We start from the raw sequence: 19,948 nt of genomic DNA on the forward strand, positions 1-19,948 counted from the left end.
TGTGATACTCTTAGAGTTTAATAAAACTAGAGTTAGCAATCACAGTTGCAATCTAAGCTGTCCTAAGACATTTGTGTTATATGAAAAAGAATCAAGTTTTTTATAATCTCAGAATTAACTAGTTTTTACACATATTTTCCCAGGGAACTCAAGCTTCATTAAAAAAAAGTGATCTCTCTTAACACAACATGGAAGCCTTCTGTCTTTCAGCATTCTTTGATATCCTCTTCACATGTACTTGGCATTTCAGAATTAGGATAATTCTAGTCTTAGACGCCTCAGGCTGGAGCACCCTGGAGTCCATATGCATTTGGTCAGGTTCCTACTGCACCAGGCATTCATCTACTTTCCTTTACCACTGAAGCAGCATGACAGTGTCATGCTTCAGTGTAGACACCTTGGCCTACACAGCCAGATTGCCTGGATTTGAATTGCAGCTCACCATTTACCAGCTGAGTGATGTTTTGCAAGTTACTAACGCTCTCTGATTCACTTTCCACATCTATAAAATGGGGAATAATGGCACCTATTTTGCTGGGTTGTTTTTTCGATTGTTGAGTAAATTCATTTAAATTCCTTACAATAGTGCCTGGCATATAGTAAAAGTTGTATGAATGGCAGCTATTATTATTGTTGCAGGATTTTTGTTTATTTTGTATTCCATAAGGACATCTAAAGAACCTCATTCTTCCTGGTCATATTCCTTTCAAGGACACTCAACATTGCCATTCTACACATCAGACAGTGTTAAAAGGTTAAGAACATCTGAAGACTCATGAAGAAAGACTGTTTTGAGGGGCTGGCACTGTGGCATAGTGGGCTAAGCCTCCGCCTGCAGCGCCAGCATTCCATATGGGCACCAGTTCTAGTCCCTACTGTTCTACTTCAAATCCAGCCCTCTGCTCTGGCCTGAAAATGCAGTAGAAGATGGCCCAAATCCTTGAGCCCCTGCACTCATGTGGGAGGCCCGGAAGAAGCTCCTGGCTCCTGGTTTCAGATTAGCTCAGCTCCGGCTGTGGCAGCCATCTGGGGAGTGAACCAGCAGGTGGAAGATCTTTCTGTCTCTCCCTCTCTCTGTAACTCCATCTCTCAAACAAATAAACAAATCTTAAAAAAAAAAAAGATAATGAAAGATGAAGTAGAGGTTGCTTTCTCAGTCACAACAGGGTCCAAAAATTGTATTCTCAAATGACTTTTCAAACTTCTAAGCAATTAGAATTCCAAAGAAATCTCCACACTAAGTAATTTTAAAAGGCCATGCTTGGGGCCGGCGCTGTGGCACAGCAGGTAAAGTCGCTACCTGCAGTACTGGCATCCCATATGGACGCCAGTTCAAGTCCCGGCTGCTCCACTTCCGATCCAGTTCTCTGCTATGGCCTGGGAAAGCAGTAGATGATGCCCAAGTTCTTGGGCCCCTGCACCCAAGTGGGAAGACCGGGGAAGCTCCTGGCTGCTGGCTTTGGATCAGTGCAACTCCAGCCATTACGGCCAATTGGGGAGTGAACCAGTGGATGGAAGACCTCTCTCTCTCTCTCTCTCTGCCTCTCCTTCTCTCTGTGTAACTCTGACTTTCAAATAAATAAATCTTTTTGAAAAAGGCTATGCTTTACTATGTAGTACTGCTTTTAAAGCTTCTGTGGAAATCATTTGTTATAAAGAATGGAAATTCTTTAAGGGCAGAAAATTTTGTCTGTGTATCTTTTCCATCTCCAGCATATAGTATATTTCATCAATCTCTAAGTTGTCATCTCAGATAAGCAAAAATGTCAGAAACAAACATATACACTATAATCAATGAAATATAGTAACAGTAACTTTATATAATAGGTGATTAATGAATGTTTACTGAATTATAGTTTTTAGAAATCTCTATGGAAAAGTATTTTGAGTTCCAAACAACTTGTTTACAGGCATGTCTATGGGGGTACAGAGGTAGACGCCTACACTTCAATACAGGGATGCCTGTATTTCTAAGTCAATTTGAAAAGAAAGGAGTTCTCCAGAGCAGTGAGTTTCTACAGTAAGTATATGTCTATTCACCTTCTATATCTCCTTACCTCATCAATTAGTTTCCTGGCATTTGCGATAGTATAATCACCAGCAAATAACACCACTAAGCACGATTCATCACTGTTCTTCTGTCTCTGACCCCGGGATACTGGAACGATGCTTCTATTAGCTTCTGTGGAAACGCGGACAGCTTTGAGCTCTTCAGTAGTAGGTACAGGAACATAGTCCTGCACCACAGCATTTTCTGGAAGAAGACTCCAGTTGAGTTCTCCGGACACAGGTGTAAAGTCATGAATATTACTCCATGTATTATTGAAGATACTCAGCCCTGCATCTTTGAACTGAAAAGCTAATTCAGGGTAGTACCACTGAAAACAGCCAAACTTGATATTTGTGGAAGACTCAATAATGGGTTGCGTTGCGCAGCACAAAAAGACTTCCAGCTTTCTACAATCACGCACACGAAATTGTTGGCAGGCTAACGTGCACTTGCAATCTCTGCAATTCCGGAAAAACACACTGCCTTTCACAGGTCCCAGAAAAATGATGCAGTTAGTACAGTCATCGATAGTAACTGTGGCAGAGTGATCAAAAATGTAGATGTTACAGTTCTCACAGTCTTGAATAAGAAACTGTTGTCCTGCCACTTTTCCAGGTAAGCGACCTACTGTTTCATCCTTCAGTCCACTGAACATGTAGTCTTTTGGATCCACCTACAGGGACAAAACATAGACTTTGAGTATATCAATTAAGTGCTTGTTGGGTGCCAGGCACAGTCCTTAGTGCTCAAATATCAAGTTTCTGATCTCACTGACTTTGCAATGTAGTAAGGAAATGAACAGGAAAATATTATTCTCCCAATAAATAAAAGGCATGGTGGGGGGGAGAATAAGCAGACATTCACAAAGTTCACTGTGCGAACACTGTTTGGTTCTTGTTTCAATATACCAATTGTAAAAAACACTTTTGTGGATAAGTGGAAAAATACACACACACACACACACAGCATATTAGATGATACTAAGGAATTTCTCAGTGCCCAGATTTGATACCCAGCTCTGATTCCTGACAATAGCTCCCTACTCCAGTGGATAGGGATATCTACTGTTTTTTTTTAAAGATTTATTTTATTATTTACTTGAAAGAGTTACAGAGAGAGGTAGGGAGAGGGAGGGGAAGAGGGAGAGGGAGAGAGAGAGAGAGGGAGAGAGGGAGAGAGGGAGAGAGGGAGAGAGGGAGAGAGGGAGAGAGGGAGAGAGGGAGAGAGGGAGAAATGTCTACCATCTACTATTTCACTCCCCAAAGGGCTGTGATGGTCTTACTAGGCACTGACATAGACAGTGATGATGGCTCAAGCAACTGGATTCCTGCTACCCAGAGATTTGTATTGTGTTCCTGGCTCCTGGATTTGGCACCTGGCCCAGCCCCTACTACTGAGTGCATTTGGGTAGTGAACTAGCAAGCAGTTCTCTCTCTCTGCCTCTCCAATAAATAAATAAATAAATTTTTTGAATCTAAGGAGTGTCTTCTGATGCTGCATTTATCAATTATTGATAGGTCAGGTAAACTAGAAAATTAAAATCAGTAAGAATGTAAAAGATCTGAATCATACAATGAATAATTTTGAATTCCACATCCAACAAGTAGAGAAAAACCTACATTTTCCTCAAACACAAGTTAAACAATTTTTTTAAAAAAATGTACTGGACCATAAAAATGCCTCAACAAATTTTAATAATAGATAACTTATATATCATAATCTGGGATCAACATGCAATTAAGTTAGGAGTTAATAACAAAAGATAGTTTAAAAAAATTCTCATTTTTTCTTTTGACAGGCAGAATTAGACAGTGAGAGAGAGAGACAGAGACAAAGGTCTTCCTTCCATTGGTTCACCCCCCAAATGGCCGCTATGGCCGGCACCACGCCGATCCAAAGCCAGGAGCCAGGTGCTTCTCCTGGTCTCCCATGCAGGTGCAGGACCCAAGGACTTGGGCCATCCTCCACTGCCCTCCTGGGCCACAGCAGAGAGCTGGACTGGAAGAGGGGCAACCGGGACAGAATCCAGCGCCCTAACCGGGACTAGAACCCGGTGTGCTGGTGCCGCAGGTGGAAGATTAGCCAAGTGAGCTGCGGTGCTGGCCACCAAAATTCTCATTTACTTGAAAAATTTTTTTAAAGATTCACTTATTTATTTGAACAGCAGAGTTACAGAGAGAGGGAGAGACAGAGAGATATTTTATCTCTTGATTCACTCCCCAAATGGCTACTCTGGCCAGAACTGGGCCAGGCTGAAGCCAGGAGCCTGGAATTTCATCTGAGTCATCTGAGTATTATGTTAAAAAATTAAATAAATGAAATTAGAAAATAAACAGTAAATTCACAGAAAATAGGATAAATAATATTTAATGATTTAGAAATCAAATATACAATAAACAAAAGCAAAGCCCAAAGTAGGTTCGTTTGGGAGGAGAACAAAGCAGGTACAACTCAGGCAAGGAAGAAACTGTGAACAATAGTATGAATGAAGAGGGGAATATAACTATAAATAGTACAGGTTAAAAAAGAATATGGGGCAGACATTTGGTGCAGAGGTTAAGATGCTGCTTGGGATGTCCATATCCCTTACTGGAATACCTGGCTTCAACTCCTGGCTCCATTTCTAATTCAAGCTTCCTGATGATGTATACCTTGGGAGACAGCAAGTGACAGCTCAAGTACTTGGATCCCTGCCATCTATGCGGGAAACCCAGATGGAGTTCCTGACTCCTGGCTTTGGACTGGGCCAGCCCTGGTGGTTGTGGGCATTTGATGAGTGCACTAGCAGATGGAAGATCTTTGTCTGCCTGCCTGCCTTCCAAATAAAAATTTAAAAAGAGAGAATAATAACAACTATATACCCCAAAATTTAAAAATATTTTATCCATGAAATGAACAAATTGCTTTAAAAATAACTACCACAACTGATTCAAGAAGAAATTAAGGGGCCAATGCTGTGGCGAAGCGGATAAAGCTGCCGCCTACAGAGCCAGCATCCCATATGGGCACTGGTTCGAGTCCTGGCTACTCCACTTCTAATCCAGCTCCCTGGTAATGCACTTGGGAAAGCAAAAGATGGCCCAAGAGGTTGGGCCTCTGTACCCACGTGGGAGACCCAGAGGAGGTTCTTGGCTTTGGCCTGGCCCAGCCCTGGCCATTGCACCATTGCAGCTATTTAGAGAGAGAACCAGCAGATGGAAGACCTGTCTCCCTCTCCCTCTGCAAATCTGCCTTTAAATAAAGCAATGTTAAAAAAAGAGAGAAATTAAAAAGTTTAAGCAAATCTGTGGATTTTAGAGCATTTCAGATTCTGGGATTAGGAATGTTCAACAAGTAAAATCTATGCAAACATCCCAAAATAAAAAAAAATAAAAAAAAAAACCTCCAAAATCCAAAACACTTCTGGTCCCAAGCATTTCAGATATGGGATACTCAACTTTTAGGAAAGTACCTCCAAAAGTTTGTGGAGGGGTGGGCATTTAACCTAGTAGCTAAAATGAGGGATAACATGGCTGTATCTCATGGATGCATGGATCCCGGGTTTGTTTCTCAGCTCCCAATTCCACCTTCCTGCTAATGCAGAACCTGGGAGGCGGTGGTGATGGTTCAAGTAATAGAGTCCTGCCACATACAAAGGAGATATGGATTGAGTTCCTGGCTCCCAGCTTCAGCTGGCCAGGTCATCATGGGTATTTGGGAGTGAATCAGTGGATGTGAGAGCTGTGTGTGTGTTTATGTGTCTGAAATAATTTTTTTTCTGTTCCCTACAATGGCAGCTTCCAGTGGATAGGGATATCTACTGTTTTTTTTTAAAGATTTATTTTATTATTTATTTGAAAGAGTTACAGAGGGAAGGAGGGAGAGAATGTCTTCCATCTACTGTTTCACTCCCCAAATGGCTGTGACGGCCAGAGCTGAGATGATCCAAAGCCAAGAGCTTCTTCCAGGTCTCCCACATGGCAGGGGCCCAAGGACTTGAACCAATCTCCACTGCTTTCACAGGTGCATGAGCAGGGAGCTGGATCAGAAATGAAGCAGCCAGGGCTTCTACTGGCACCCATAGGGGATGTCGGTGCTGCGAGCCATGTCTTTAACCCGCTGCACTAGAGTCCAGGTCCCTCAAATGATTTTTTTAAATTAATGAAGAACAGAATTTAAAGATAAGTTTGTTATTTTTAAATTTTTTATTTAATGTTGAAACCCATGCAAACACACAGGTCTTTAAAAAGTTTATGGAGGGGCCGGCGCCATGGCTTAACAGGCTAATCCTCCGCCCTGCGGCGCCGGCACACCGGGTTCTAGTCCCGGTTGGGGCGCCAGATTCTATCCCGGTTGCCCCTCTTCCAGGCCAGCTCTCTGCTATGGCCCGGGAAGGCAGTGGAGGATGGCCCAAGTGCTTGGGCCCTGCACCCGCAAGGGAGACCAGGAGAGGCACCTGGCTCCTGGCTTCGGATCAGCGAGATGCGTAAGCCGCAGCGGCCACTGGAGGGTGAACCAACGGCAAAAAGGAAGACCTTTCTCTCTGTCTCTCTCTCTCTCACTATCCACTCTGCCTGTCAAAAAAAAAAGTTTATGGAGGGAGAAGAGATGAAGACAGCACAACAAAGGAAGGACCACGTTTCCAGGAGATTGAGGGAAACAACACAGAAACTCTGAAAGCCAGCAGAGAGAAAGAGGAGCAAAGTGTGCTATAGCTCCTCCTCCAGCTCCTGGGCCAGAGTGTGTATGTGGGGGAGTCATCTTCCTGAGAAAAAGTAAGCCAAAAGCACCATGACGACCCTCGTCATGGTTGCAGACCAGCAGCCCTAACTACAGGAGAATTCCACCTCATGGACTTTAAATCCAGTCTAGAAAGCAAACTAGGGTCTAAGTGACTACTTTGCTTCAAAAAAGGAACCGATATTTCCTTCCTCTGCCCATAAAGTGCCAGACCCGAGCTGCTGTGGTACAGTTGCTGCTAGACTCCATTCTGCCTTAGAAGACAGCAAGCAGCTCCATCATTACCAGAAGCCCCAGAGCCAGAGACAGGGCACTTCCCAAAGCAGAGCTGTGAGATTTCTAGGCACAAGCTCCAGAACTATGCTTGCTCACTCTGCATGATCCAGCGAGGTTCCACTGAGCTTCTTGGGGCTCAGTGGGAGGAGCAGCCCATAAATAAACCCAGATGAAGAGATCCAAGGAAGTCCCCTTCTGCATCTCTTGCACAGGGTGTTGGGTGGTCTAGGCACAAGTCCCAATGTCACCCCTTGCATGCCTTGTGGGAACAGGGGCAGTTTCCTCTGTGCCCTGCAGCTCTGGGACTGTTGCTGTGGGTACTACAACTCCTGGAATAACTCACACTCACGGGTGGGATCTGAAGAGCCCTACCATCATCCCTCTGCTTCAGACTGGCAACTGTCAACTCCACAATCCCCAGACCTGAGGAAGCACCCCACTACATCCTGAAGCTCTAGGACTCTGACTATATTCCTCAGAGTTACAGGAATCCACCCCTATGGGATCTAGGAAAGAACCTACCTGTGTTCCACTGCTCCAGACCCACACCTGCCCATGCATAACCCCCAGCATAACCTGTACTCACCCCGTAGGACTGGGGCAAGGCTGCCTTCACAGCCCCCACTGCTGGGACTAAGGTTTTTCGGTGCTATAAGCTCAGCATCAATCACATCTACCCAGCAGAACATGGGAAAGATCTCATCCATATCACAAAGTCCCAGAGGCACAGCTATGGTTGCCATGAATGTCACCATCACTCAGGCTTGCCTGGCAGGACAAGGGGACAGCCCCCCATCCTGTGTTTTTTTTGACTTTGTTTTCTTAATTGTTTCTGCCTATGCCTTGGATAAATACATATATATGCACTAATACACACACGTATCAGTATAGTATGTTTGCTTTTCTAAGTAGTAAATGTTATGGTTGATAATTTTCTTCTTCCAGCACTTTCACCATTTTGCTTCAAAGTAGCACAGTCTACTAACTTATCAGACATTGTTTCACACTGAATTGCCTTTGTGGGTCATCCTTGCGTTCTAGAACATTGACTGTTATAGGGCCCCAGGGCCCATCCTGTGTTCCACAGCACCAAGAATGTGGCTAGTCTTCACAAGCCCTAGGGTGATCAACACCAACTCCCTGGGGACTGAAGACATACCTTTGGAAGCCCAAGTCCACTTCAAAGTCACTAACCTCCACCAAACTGCCACTGACCAGACAATTTTTTGTGGCATTCACAGATACTACTGCCATCAATTACAGCTAAAGAAATCACTTGGAGGTTATACCTTTGGGCTCACCTAGAATCAAAGCCAAAGCAACAACACAAGTGACACTTTGCATTCCATCTAAGCAAAACAATCTTTTCCAACAAAACCTACTCCAGAAAAAAGGAATTATTACACCAGATGTACAGGCATCAACCTAGTGACATAGGAAACATAAAGAAGGAAATGTGACATCTCCAAAAGAACACAATAGTTCTCTAGAAATAGATCCTGACTGGAAGGGACTCTATAAAATGACTGAAAAAGAATTGAAAATAATGATCCCGCAGAAACTCAATGAGATGCAATAGAACACAGTTTAAAGAAAAGAGGAAAACAATGCATGAGAAATTCAACAAAGAGACAGAAATGTTATACACTGTTGGTGGGAATGTAAATTAGTACAGCCACTATGGAACAGTATGGAGAGTCCTTAAAAGTCTGAAAATAGAACTGCCATATGATCCAGCAATCCCACTATTGGTATGTATCCAAAAGACATGAAATCATTTATTATCAAAGATATACCTGCTAGGGGTCGGTGCTGTGATGGAGTGGGTAAAGCCGCCACCTGCAGTGCCAGCATCCCATATGGGAACTGGTTCGAGTCCCAGCTGTTCCACTTCCAATCCAGCTCTCCGCTATGGCCTGGGAAAGTAGTAGAAAATGGCCCAAGTTCTTGGGCCCCTGCACCTGCATGGGAGACCTGGAAGAAACTCCTGGCTCCTGGCTTTGGATTGGCACAGTTCTGGCCGTTGCAGCCATCTGGGGAATGAACCAGTGGATGGAAGACCTCTCATCTCTCTCTTTCTTCCTCTGCCTCTCTGTAACTCTGTCTTTTAAATAAATAAATCTTTTTTTAAAGAGAGAGAGATGCCTGCTAGACCATGCTTATCATAGCACTGTTCACAATAGCCCAAGATATGGAATCAACCAAGATGTCCAACATCAGATGAATGTATAAAGAAAACGTGGTACATATGTGCAATGGAATACTACTCACCCATTAAAAAAAAGAATGAAATCCTGCCTTTTGCAGCAACATAAATTGAACTGAAGGACATAATCTTAAGTGAAATAAGCCACATACATAAAGACAAATACTGTATGTTTCTCCCTCACATGTGGAAACTAAAAAATGGAACAAAACATAGAACCAACCTCAATTTGAACATAAAATAGTTATTAGTGATTTCTTTCTTTTTTTTTTTTGACAGGCAGAGTGGACAGTGAGAGAGATAGACAGAGAGAAAGGTCTTCCTTTGCCGTTGGTTCACCCTCCAATGGCCGCCGCGCTGATCCGATGGCAGGAGCCAGGTGCTTCTCCTGGTCTCCCATGGGATACAGGGCCCAAGTACTTGGGCCATCCTCCACTGCACTCCCTGGGCCATAGCAGAGAGCTGGCCTGGAAGAGGGGCAACCGGGACAGAATCCGGCGCCCCAACCGGGACTAGAACCCGGTGTGCCAGCGCCGCAAGGTGGAAGATTAGCCTAGTGAGCCGCGGCGCCGGCCATTAGTGATTTCTAGAGGCTGGAAAGAGTAGAGGGGGATGGAGGGAATTAGGATTAAAAAACAGGAGAACCTTGGTATGGTTCATTAATTATGACAAATGTATTATACTAATATATTAATAGGGGAAACTATGTAGTTTACAGATTTACAGCAAATATATTCATTATGTTAACAATAGGGGAGGCTGGGTGTTGGGTATATGGGAACTCTTTGTAGTACTTCACAAATTTTGTTTTATAAATTTAAAATTATTCTGAAATGAAAAGTGGAAAAAAGTTCACGGAGGGGCAGGTATTTGGTACAACAGTTAAGACACTGCTTGAGATGTCAGAATGACTAAGCTTGAGTCCTGGCTCTGCTCCCAATACCAGCTTTCCTGCTAATGTGTACCCTGGGAGGCAGCAAGTGACAGCTCAAGTGGGTGGATCCTTGCTACCCAGATGGGAGATCGGGATTGACGTCCTGGCAACCATGCATTTGGGGAGTGAACTAAAGGATATGTGCTCTCTCTACTTCTCAAATAAAAATTTTTTTTGAAAAGTTAAAAATTCCTTAATTTTTTATTCCTGGTACCACTACCACAATTTGCAGGGCAATATACCTGATGTAATGAAAAGAAAAAGACAAGACAAAGCAACAACAGATAAAAGACCTCAGGAATGTACATCTAATTGACACTACATTGCATTAATCAATAGCTGCACTTTTTGCAAACTGTGGCTATGACAGTCCTGAACAAGAAGGGTTTCCTGTTTAAGCTGCAGTAACTTTTCTGACTATGGATCATCATTCCTTCTGTGGCAGATTTTTACAGTTCCTCTAATGCATTTGGGACGACTGTCTCAAAGTAACCTGCAGCTTTCCTGACAACTCCTTGCTCTCTCTCCTGCTAAGAACAGTAGCTCTTTTCTGTTTTTTTTTTTTTTAGACCCTTCTGCTACCATACCCACCACTTCCACCACCAGATCCATAACCACCACCATAGGGACTGTCCGAGCTTCTTCCACCAAAACTGCCCCCTTTCATTGGGTCCATAATTTGATTGCTGTTGTCCACTATAATTACCAAAACCATTGTAGTTTCCACCACCACCATAGTTACCTCCAAAATTTCCTCCTTCATTGTAACCATCATAGCCTCCTCCACCACCATATCCACCACCTTGGTTTCCATATCCTGGTCCACCACCATAGCCTCCTCTGCTGCTATAACCAGGACCACCACCATAGTTGCCACCATCACCTCCAAAACCATTGTAACCACCATCACCTCCTCCATAACTTCCTCTGCTGCCACCACCTCCACCACCATAGCCTCCTCTTCCACCAAAGTTTCCACTGCGGCCAAAGTTACCTCCACCACCTCCAAAGTTTCCTCCACGACCCATAAAGTTGCCAGACCCCCCTCCACGGCCTCTTGGTGATCCAGCAGCAGACTGCATCTCTTGTTTAGAAAGGGCCTTTTTCACTTCACAACTATGCCCATTAATAGTGTGGTGTTTCTGAACGATTTTATCAACTGTATCATGATCGTCGAAAGTTACAAAAGCAAATCCTCTTTTTTCCCCACTCTGCCTGTCTTCCATAACTTCTATGGTTTCAATCTTGCCATACTTCTCAAAGTAGTCTCTCAAATTATATTCCTCTGTATCTTCTTCAATACCACCAACAAAAATCTTCTTCACTGTTAGATGGGCACCAGGCTTTACCGAATCCTCTCTAGAAACAGCTCTCTTTGGTTCCACAACACGCCCATCAACCTTGTGTGGTCGAGCACACATTGCTGCAGCCACTTCTTCAACACAAGAGTAAGTCACAAAACCAAAGCCCCTGGAACGTTTCGTTTGGGGGTCTCTCATTACCACACAATCTGTGAGTGTGCCCCATTTCTCAAAATGTTCTCTCAAACTATCATCTGTAGTTTCAAAGCTCAGACCACCAATAAATAGTTTTCTCAACTGCTCTGGTTCCTTTGGATCATGGCCCTCCATTTTGAGACCAGACTCGCCTCTTCCAACTCGAGTTCTCAAATAAAATTTTTAAATAAAAATTTAAAACAATAGTTCATGGAAATGTCTAATGTGAACAACTATATGTGGATTTCAATTTTTTATACCAACATAAACTTTTACTTTAATTTAACTTAAAAATACTCAGAGGCAGAGAGACAGATGGATTGAGTGCTCTTATGCTGGTTCACTCTCCAAATATCCACAGTGGCAGGGACTGGACAAAGCTAAAGCCGGGAGCCTGGAACACAATCCAGGTCTCCCACATGGATGGCAGGAACCCAACTACTTGAGACATTACTGCTGCTCCAGCGTGTGCATTAGTAGGAGGATAGAATCAGGAGCTGCAGCTGGGAATTAGACTCTGGCATTCCACTGTGAGCCATGACAACCTAACTGGCATCTTTTTTTTTTTTACTTCATTAAAATACTGAGTTTATTTCATATGTATATTTGTCTCCCCACCATTTCCACATCTGACCACTGCTACTACTCTGTCCTATCATAACATTCCATACGTACTTAAAACCAAGCAAAAGGTGGAGTTCCTTCTTTAAAAACTAAACAGGCATTTTGGACAACACATTCTTGGCAATGGAACCTGGACAACATTTATCAAACACGGTAGGGAAAGTTCTCACTCTGCATTATAAAAAGGACAGCCAGATATCAACTGTCACAGAAATGAATAAGACAGAAAATTTTAACGAACTGTTTAAACTATTGTCTTAAAGAGACTTCCTCCACTGCCAAAGATCTTGAATAGCCTCCTGGTCAGTCATCCGGAAGCAATTCTTCACATAATTGATGAATTTGGCTTCCACTTTGGGAAGAGAACCACCTTTTTCTATACTTGCTTGCATTTTTGCTTTAATATCTTCTACAGACTAGGTCCTTTTGGTGTTTTAGGAGTTTTTTTCCTGTTTTTTGAAGGATTCTTGACTTTTTGATCTTGGTGTTGATGATTTTGAGTCCTTTCAGTCTTTTACTGGAAAGGCAAAACAACTTTACCAGTGAGGTGTAGTTGGGCACAAAATATAAATTGAAACCCCATTCCCCGGAAATTTCTACTCCTTATACTTTTTCCCTTCATCAATACTTTATCTGGGTGAAGAAATTGGGACTCTCATATATTGCTGATGGAAATATAAAATCGTACAGATAGTTTGATTTTTGCCAGTTGCTCAAAAAGTTAAACACAGAGTTACCATATGACCCAGCAATTGAACTCCTAGGTATATATCCAAGAGAAATTAAAAATATGCCCGCACAAAAATCTGTAAACAAATGTTCAGAGTAGCATTCTTAACAACAGCTAAAAAGTAGAAACAATACAAATGTTCCCATCAATGGGTAATAAAATGCAGTATACTTACACAATGGAATGTTTGGCAATGAAAAGGAGTAAAGTACTGATACATGCTACAATATGGATGAATCTCAAAAACATGCTAAGTGAAAGAAGCCAGTCACAAAATGCCACATATTATGATTCTGTTGATAAGAAATGACCAAATAGGCAAATCTATAGAGATAGAAAATAAATTTGTGATTTTCAGGAGCTGGGGAAGTGGGAATGGAGGGTGACTACTAATGGGTATAAGGATTATTTTTACAGGGATCAAAATGTTCTAAAATTAGATCCTAGTGATAGTTGAATAAACTTGTGAACTTGTTAAAAAACAATGAACTGTATTTTTTCTAAAAAGAAGATTTATTTGAAAGGCAGAGTGACAAAGAGAACGAGGGAGAGACACAGAGAGATAGGGGTCTCCCATCCCCCACTGGCTCAACCCCCAAATGCCTGCAACAGCCTGGGCTGAGCCAGGCCAAAGCCAGGAGCCTGGAACTCCATCCAGGTCTCCGACATGGGTAGTAGGGACCTAAGTACTTGGGCCATTATCTGCTAACTTCCCAGGCACATTAGCAGGAAGCTGGATCAGAAGTGGAATAGCCAGGACATAAAGCAGTACTCTGATACAGGACCCAAGCATCCCAAGTGGCAGTTTAACCCTCTGTGCCACAACCCCTGCCCTGAATTGGATAGTTTAAATGGGTAAATTTAATGACATATATCTCAAAAAGGCTATTCTTAAATAACTAGCATTTCCTTTAAACAACATAACTTCAGTGTAGAGGATTTAAAACATTTTGGCAAATTCTTTGACACTCCTCCCATCAAGTGGTCCCCTCCACTTGGACCTGGGTGAACATCTGTGAGCATCTCAACAAACAGAATGTGGGGGCCAGAGCTGTGGCATAGCGGGTAAAGCTGCCACCTGCAATGCTGGCACCCCATATGGGTGCCAGTTCGAGTCCCAGCTGCTCCACTTCCGATCCAGTTCTCTGCTATGGCCTGGGAAAGCATTTGGGCCCCTGCACCCCTGTGGGAGACCCGGAGGAAGCTCCTGGCTCCTGCCTTCGGATCGGCCCAGCTCTGGCCATTGTGGCCATTTGGGGAATGAAGCTGATGGAAGACCTCTTTCTCTCTCTGCCTCTCCTTTCTCTGTGTAACTCTGACTTTCAAATAAAACAAATAAATCTTTAAAAAAACAAAACAAAACAAAACAAAAACACAGATTGTGGCAGATGTAATGCTGCCACTTTCTTAAGTCAAATTAAGTGACTTAAGATTCACTTAAGAAGCTAGTTACGAGCAAGCAAGCAATTAGCCTAGCAGTTAAGATACACATGCTTCACACCAGGATATTTGTGTTCCATTAGTGGATCCAGACTCCCGTTTCCTGCTAATGCAGACTCTTGGAGGCACAGATAATGGCTCAACTGATTGGGTCCCTGTCACTCATGTAGGAGACCTGAATTGAGTTCCCAGCTCCTGGCTTTGGCCCAATCCTGGTCTCAACCATTGTGGGCATCTGAAGAGTGACCAAGTAGATGAGAGCTCTCTCAATCTGCCTTGCAAATAAAAGATTTCCAAAAAGAAGCCAGTAGTAAAAAACACGCAGCTTTCACCAGTCGCTAGGGATGCCTGCCCTTATACTGTGACAAAGCTTGGGCTACACAGAGGAGGCAGCTGGCCCTCAGCCTCAGCTGATCTCCTAGCCGAAAGCCAGCATCAACCTGCAAGCCAGTTAAGTAGTTAAGCCATCTTGAAAACAGATCCTTCAGCTCAAGCTGCTACAACGATGCCACATTAGGCAGAGTGAACCCTGCTTAGGCTTACACAAACTGCAGAGTTGTGAACAAAATAAATACAGGTGATTGTTTAAATCCATTACATTTTGGTGATTTGGTATACAGCAATGGATAACTAGAACAGCTTCTACACTTAAAAGAAAGCTAAAAACAGCATCTAGCCTCCTATTCAGTATAGATACCTCTCTCTAGTAAGTTACCATCCAATCTCTGAATGTTTTGATTAACATGGAGATCAACTCCTCACAAAGCCTCCTCTTCCACTGATGAACAACTCTGGGGATTATGATCTGCCTTATATTAATACCAGTTGTGTCCTACACAACCTCAGGTCCAACTCTGTCCTCACAGTGACTATTACTGCCTAACCCCTCTTTTTCAGGACAGGCTTTTACCTTTCTAAATCCCAGATAAATCTTTAGCATTGTCCTGATTCATAGCCAAGGACTATGAAATGCACAAGTTGGCTGCCTTACCCAGTTAGACATCAGACACCTGAATTTCTGATATAATATTTTTATGTAGCACTATTTCTGCCAAATATAAAACAAATGTAACAGATACAAGATCTGTTGTTCATACACAAGACATAAATTTCATATTTACACCATCATTGTTTAGAGAACTGATACTTATTTCTTATTGATTGATTGATTTTTTTTAAAAAATTTTTTACAGAGTGGACAGTGAGAGAGAGAGAGACAGAGAGAAAGGTCTTCCTTTGCCGTTGGTTCACCCTCCAATGGCCGCCGCGGTAGGCGCGCTGCGGCCGGCGCACCGCGCTGATCCGATGGCAGGAGCCAGGTGCTTCTCCTGGTCTCCCATGGGGTGCAAGGCCCAAGCACTTGGGCCATCCTCCACTGCACTCCCTGGCCACAGCAGAGAGCTGGCCTGGAAGAGGGGCAACCGGGACAGAATCCGGCGCCCCAACCGGGACTAGAACCCGGTGTGCCGGCGCCGCAAGGCGGAGGATTAGCCTAGTGAGCCGCGGCACCAGCATTGATTGATTGATTTTAATACTTATTTCTATCAGCCAGGCGGAGTAGTATTGGCACGAATAATGGGCAAATGAAAACTACTTTTCTGTACCTCTCATCTTCATCTTATTCGCACTTAAATATTTCTTGTTTTAACTTCAAAAAACCAGTAGGCTCTTTGAGGGCAGGGAGAAGTCATAATTTTGAGTTTTACTTGGCATTTGAAAATATATTGAATAATTTACTAGCTATGGGAGGCAGCATACAGATAACAAGCATAAAAGCATTTCTTTCCAAATGATTTAAACACATATTTTACAATCCAAAAATATTTCCCATCAGTGTAGTAAATGTATAATCAGCTTTTTTTCTTTTTCAAAGTCAGCCACAACAGAAAATGAACTTCCACTGTTGACTACAGTATGTCAGTTGCCATGACAACACTTAACTACCCAAACATTCTTTCTAATTGAGACAATTTCACTTCACTTCATTCCCCTAAGACTGACCCAATTATACAACAGAAAATCCAAAACCCAGGGGGTGCCCCTCAATAAAGATACTCTGATTACACAACCTAAGGAAAAACTTAAATACCACTTGTCCTAGTTGCAAGGGAACTTTTCAGGCAACCCATTTTGTTTTCATATCAAAGTATTACAAGTTGAATGGTAATTGTCTGATGTAGCCTTAAAATTGCACATGCTATACTCTATGACATTACTGAAGCCTAATCTTTTAAAACAAACCATTTCTGTGAATACACTTTCAGCATATCTCATTTATGTTCTCTGGGCTGTATTGGTATCTGATTTCTTCTAAGGTATAAAGTCTTCTAGGAGCAAGCAAGACTATGCACAATAGAAGTATAATTGGATTAATATGAAACATTTGCACACTTGCCCAAATAGACCTCATGGGAGATAAGGAACTAGAAAAAAAACTTTGAGATCATATAAAACTTAACAAGCTATAATAAATGAGGCATCTTTAAGAGAATTCCTAGTAATTCCAAAAGGAAAAAAAAAGTCCAAAAAGAACAGGCAATGTTGGGATACAGAGTATCTTCATTGTTTCAAAAATGTAAATCGACTTGTTTTCAGAATACAAGGCTCATTTAGTTAGAAAATTTTTGACAGTTGAGTTGATCAAGATTTTAACTTCTATTATACACACACTCAAAAGCATGAGCTTATTTTACATATCCATTTCTTGTATCTCTGCAACAACAGTACCTAGCAGTAGTCTCACAAAAATGTTCTCTACAAGTTCTAAACAGCATCTATAACTCAAAGTTTTCTACAGGTTCATTTTGGGGTGGGGGTGGGGAATGCTTAGATGCTAGAGTTTGTTGTTCTTTTCTTTAATGCATTTACTTAGCTAACGAGCAAAAGGAGGAAAAAAAAATCACAGAACACACCTACTTACCTTAAAGAGGGATTAACAAGGGAGCCCAACTAACCTGAACCTTATGTTAATAAAGGTTAACTGTAAGGCAATTTACTAGGAAACGATGAGTCATAGGCAACCAAAACTACTACTATAAATAAAAAATAAAAGCACTTTAGTTTTAGCTTATGACTTGAAAACAAAAAGCTCAAATAAAAATAAAACACAGCTTTCTGTCAGATAGTTCAAGCTTAAAGAGCACTGTTAGAAATCCTAAGGCTGAGGGAAATGAATCTTTTAAAAACCACCCACCAAACTTGAAAACATGGGTGCAATCTTCTTGTAAAGTCCAACAGACATCACAGTACTCATTCAGTTAGAAAAGTTTTGATAGTTGAGTTGATTGAGATTTTAACTTGTGTTATACACATACGCAAAAGCATGAGCTTATTTTTGATATCAATATCATCAAATGCTGCTACCCAGTAAGCATAACCAGGTGACCCAAGTGGGGTCTGAGAACCAGGGGCAGGAAGACAGGGCTAACAAGTCTGGAAAGAAAAAGAAAAAAAGCATCTACACTCCTAAATGTGACATCTTCTGGAGAACCGAGTTTACACGAATCACTACTGCTGGGGATTGCACCTCAACACAAAAAGTCTATGATATCAAAATATTAATAAGACATTTACTATAAAGTAGTCTGGGGGTAAAGATCTGGTGCTAAGCAAGGAGTTAACTGTTCCTAATGTTTATTAAAATAAATTTCTCACTTGGAAAGAGAAAGGCAATTAAGTCTATCAAAGCATTTTACTAAGCACAAATGGAGAACTATGTAGAAAGAGGAAGCATGATGAAATGTATGACTAAGTGTGTTTTGTGGAAGACCAGTGGACGTTTTGAAAACTTTTTTGTTTTCTGGCTCTATAGGTATACAAAAGTCCAAAATTAGAGCGCTTTCCACCTTACACACACATTCCAAGGCTCACTCCATTTTCATCACTGCTTCCGGGTAACTAGACGAGGAGGAAGAGCAACGCTGGACTTTAAACTTAGTAACTGAGAAAATTCACCCAGCCAATCTGTCATGAGGCACCAGAGATTTACCGGGGAAAGCAGACAAGAGAAAACAGCCACAGAACACAAGCCGCGAAAGAGATGAGTATCAGCCCCATGTGTAACTCGACCACTGGGCACAAGCCCGCTTGGCGCGGCCGCTGGGATAAGGTGATTTGAGATTCAGGGCGTTCTGGGCTTCTTCCCTCCCTGGAGTCCATCCTCAGACGGGAAGTCAGGCCCGTCAGGGTGTGGAGCTGAGGCATGCCCCAGGGGTCCATCTAGTTGGACAAGGAACTCGGAAGCCCCTTCCAGCGCCTGGCACCCTACTTCACGCCCACCTCCAACCCCACCCCCAAGTGGTGCCGATTCCAGCTACCGGCGATCGGGAGAGAGAAGGCGGCAGGCAGCAGTTGGGTCGGCCCCCCGAGCGCTGCGGAGTCGTAAGGGACCCCCGCCGAGCAGCTGCAAGACTTGCGTTACCTTCTCACGCTGGTCCCAGCTGTACTGCTTTGGCTGCTCCTCCTCGCTCTCGGGCCGCGACTCCTTCTCAGTCTTCCGCCTCTTGGAGAAGAAGCAGCCCATGGTCCCGTCCTGTGGACCTAGCTGGCCGGCTCACTCAGGAACTTCTTGAGGTGTGCGGTGAACCCTGGCGCCCCGGACCCCGCAGCTCGTTGGACACCGCCCAGCGGTCCGCACCCTCACTTCGCCCGCCAGGCCCAGCACCCCTTCTCTTTTTCCCCTCGGTCTCCCGGACGACCCAATCCAACCAATAGCCACTGAGCGCCCGTTGAACCAATCAGAGCCCCGTGTGCGGCTCTCCGCGGCCTATGAAGAGAGGCCAACGTACTCACACACCAATCCACGCCCGGGCTCTTTCGTCAGCTCCCGGCGGCGGGGCTGGCCCTCTCTGGCGCACGTACAGACGGCCCCACCCCCAGCTCAACCCCGTCCCGCCCCCCGGGCCCCCTCGCCTCTGCCCCGCCCCGCCCCGGATTCCGTGGGGTTCTGTCTGTGCGGAGGCTGAGCTCCCTATCCGGGTCTTTTTGCCCCTAGTTCTGTTTCCAAGCTCTAGACGCGGGCAGGATGCTTAAGTGAAACCATAGACTTGTTTTATGATGCAAGTTATAAGGGAACAAGAATTCTTGCTGGCCTGAAATTCGTGTTCTCCTCTTCTGTTCATTCCTCTTCTCATCACCGTCCTTACATCCCCTGGCCAGGGCTGCCCCCTTAGGAGTCTTCTCCCAGAACCTCCACCACCCTCTTCTGTGCTTTCTTGAGACGTCCGGGCAGCACTCTAAAAGTGCAGAGATACTTAGTAAAATAATTAAGTGTGGTCTCCCTACTAGAACGGTGAATTTCTTGAGACTGAAAGGCATGTCTTAAGGACATATACCTTCGAACCCCCTAGCCTGGCCGAAGTCCATGCTAGGTGTTCCATAAAACAGTTGTCAAATGACTCCATGACTGAATGCTGTGCACAATAAGGAAAGAAGCATTTATAACTTTTCCCCTATCCATTCTCAAAAAAGTGAT

At 43.5% G+C, this 19,948-nt stretch overlaps 1 protein-coding gene and 1 pseudogene across 1 annotated transcript in view; both read right to left on the reverse strand.

Annotated features, from left to right (window-relative positions):
• Positions 1 to 19,153, reverse strand: part of RP2 (RP2 activator of ARL3 GTPase) — a 43,641-nt gene extending 24,488 nt beyond the window's left edge. Inside the window, exons 1-2 of the mRNA XM_062184131.1 lie at positions 18,896 to 19,153; positions 2,058 to 2,723 (exon numbers count right to left, since the gene is read on the reverse strand). Of these exons, the coding sequence (XP_062040115.1) occupies positions 2,058 to 2,723; positions 18,896 to 18,997 (768 nt within the window). The 5' untranslated portion in view covers positions 18,998 to 19,153. The remainder of the gene's footprint in view (positions 1 to 2,057; positions 2,724 to 18,895) is intronic.
• Positions 10,447 to 11,845, reverse strand: LOC133752929 (heterogeneous nuclear ribonucleoprotein A3-like; annotated as a pseudogene).
• Positions 19,154 to 19,948: the final 795 nt, after the last annotated feature.

Source organism: Lepus europaeus, chromosome X (assembly GCF_033115175.1).
Source record: "Lepus europaeus isolate LE1 chromosome X, mLepTim1.pri, whole genome shotgun sequence".
Lineage (NCBI taxonomy): Eukaryota > Metazoa > Chordata > Mammalia > Lagomorpha > Leporidae > Lepus > Lepus europaeus.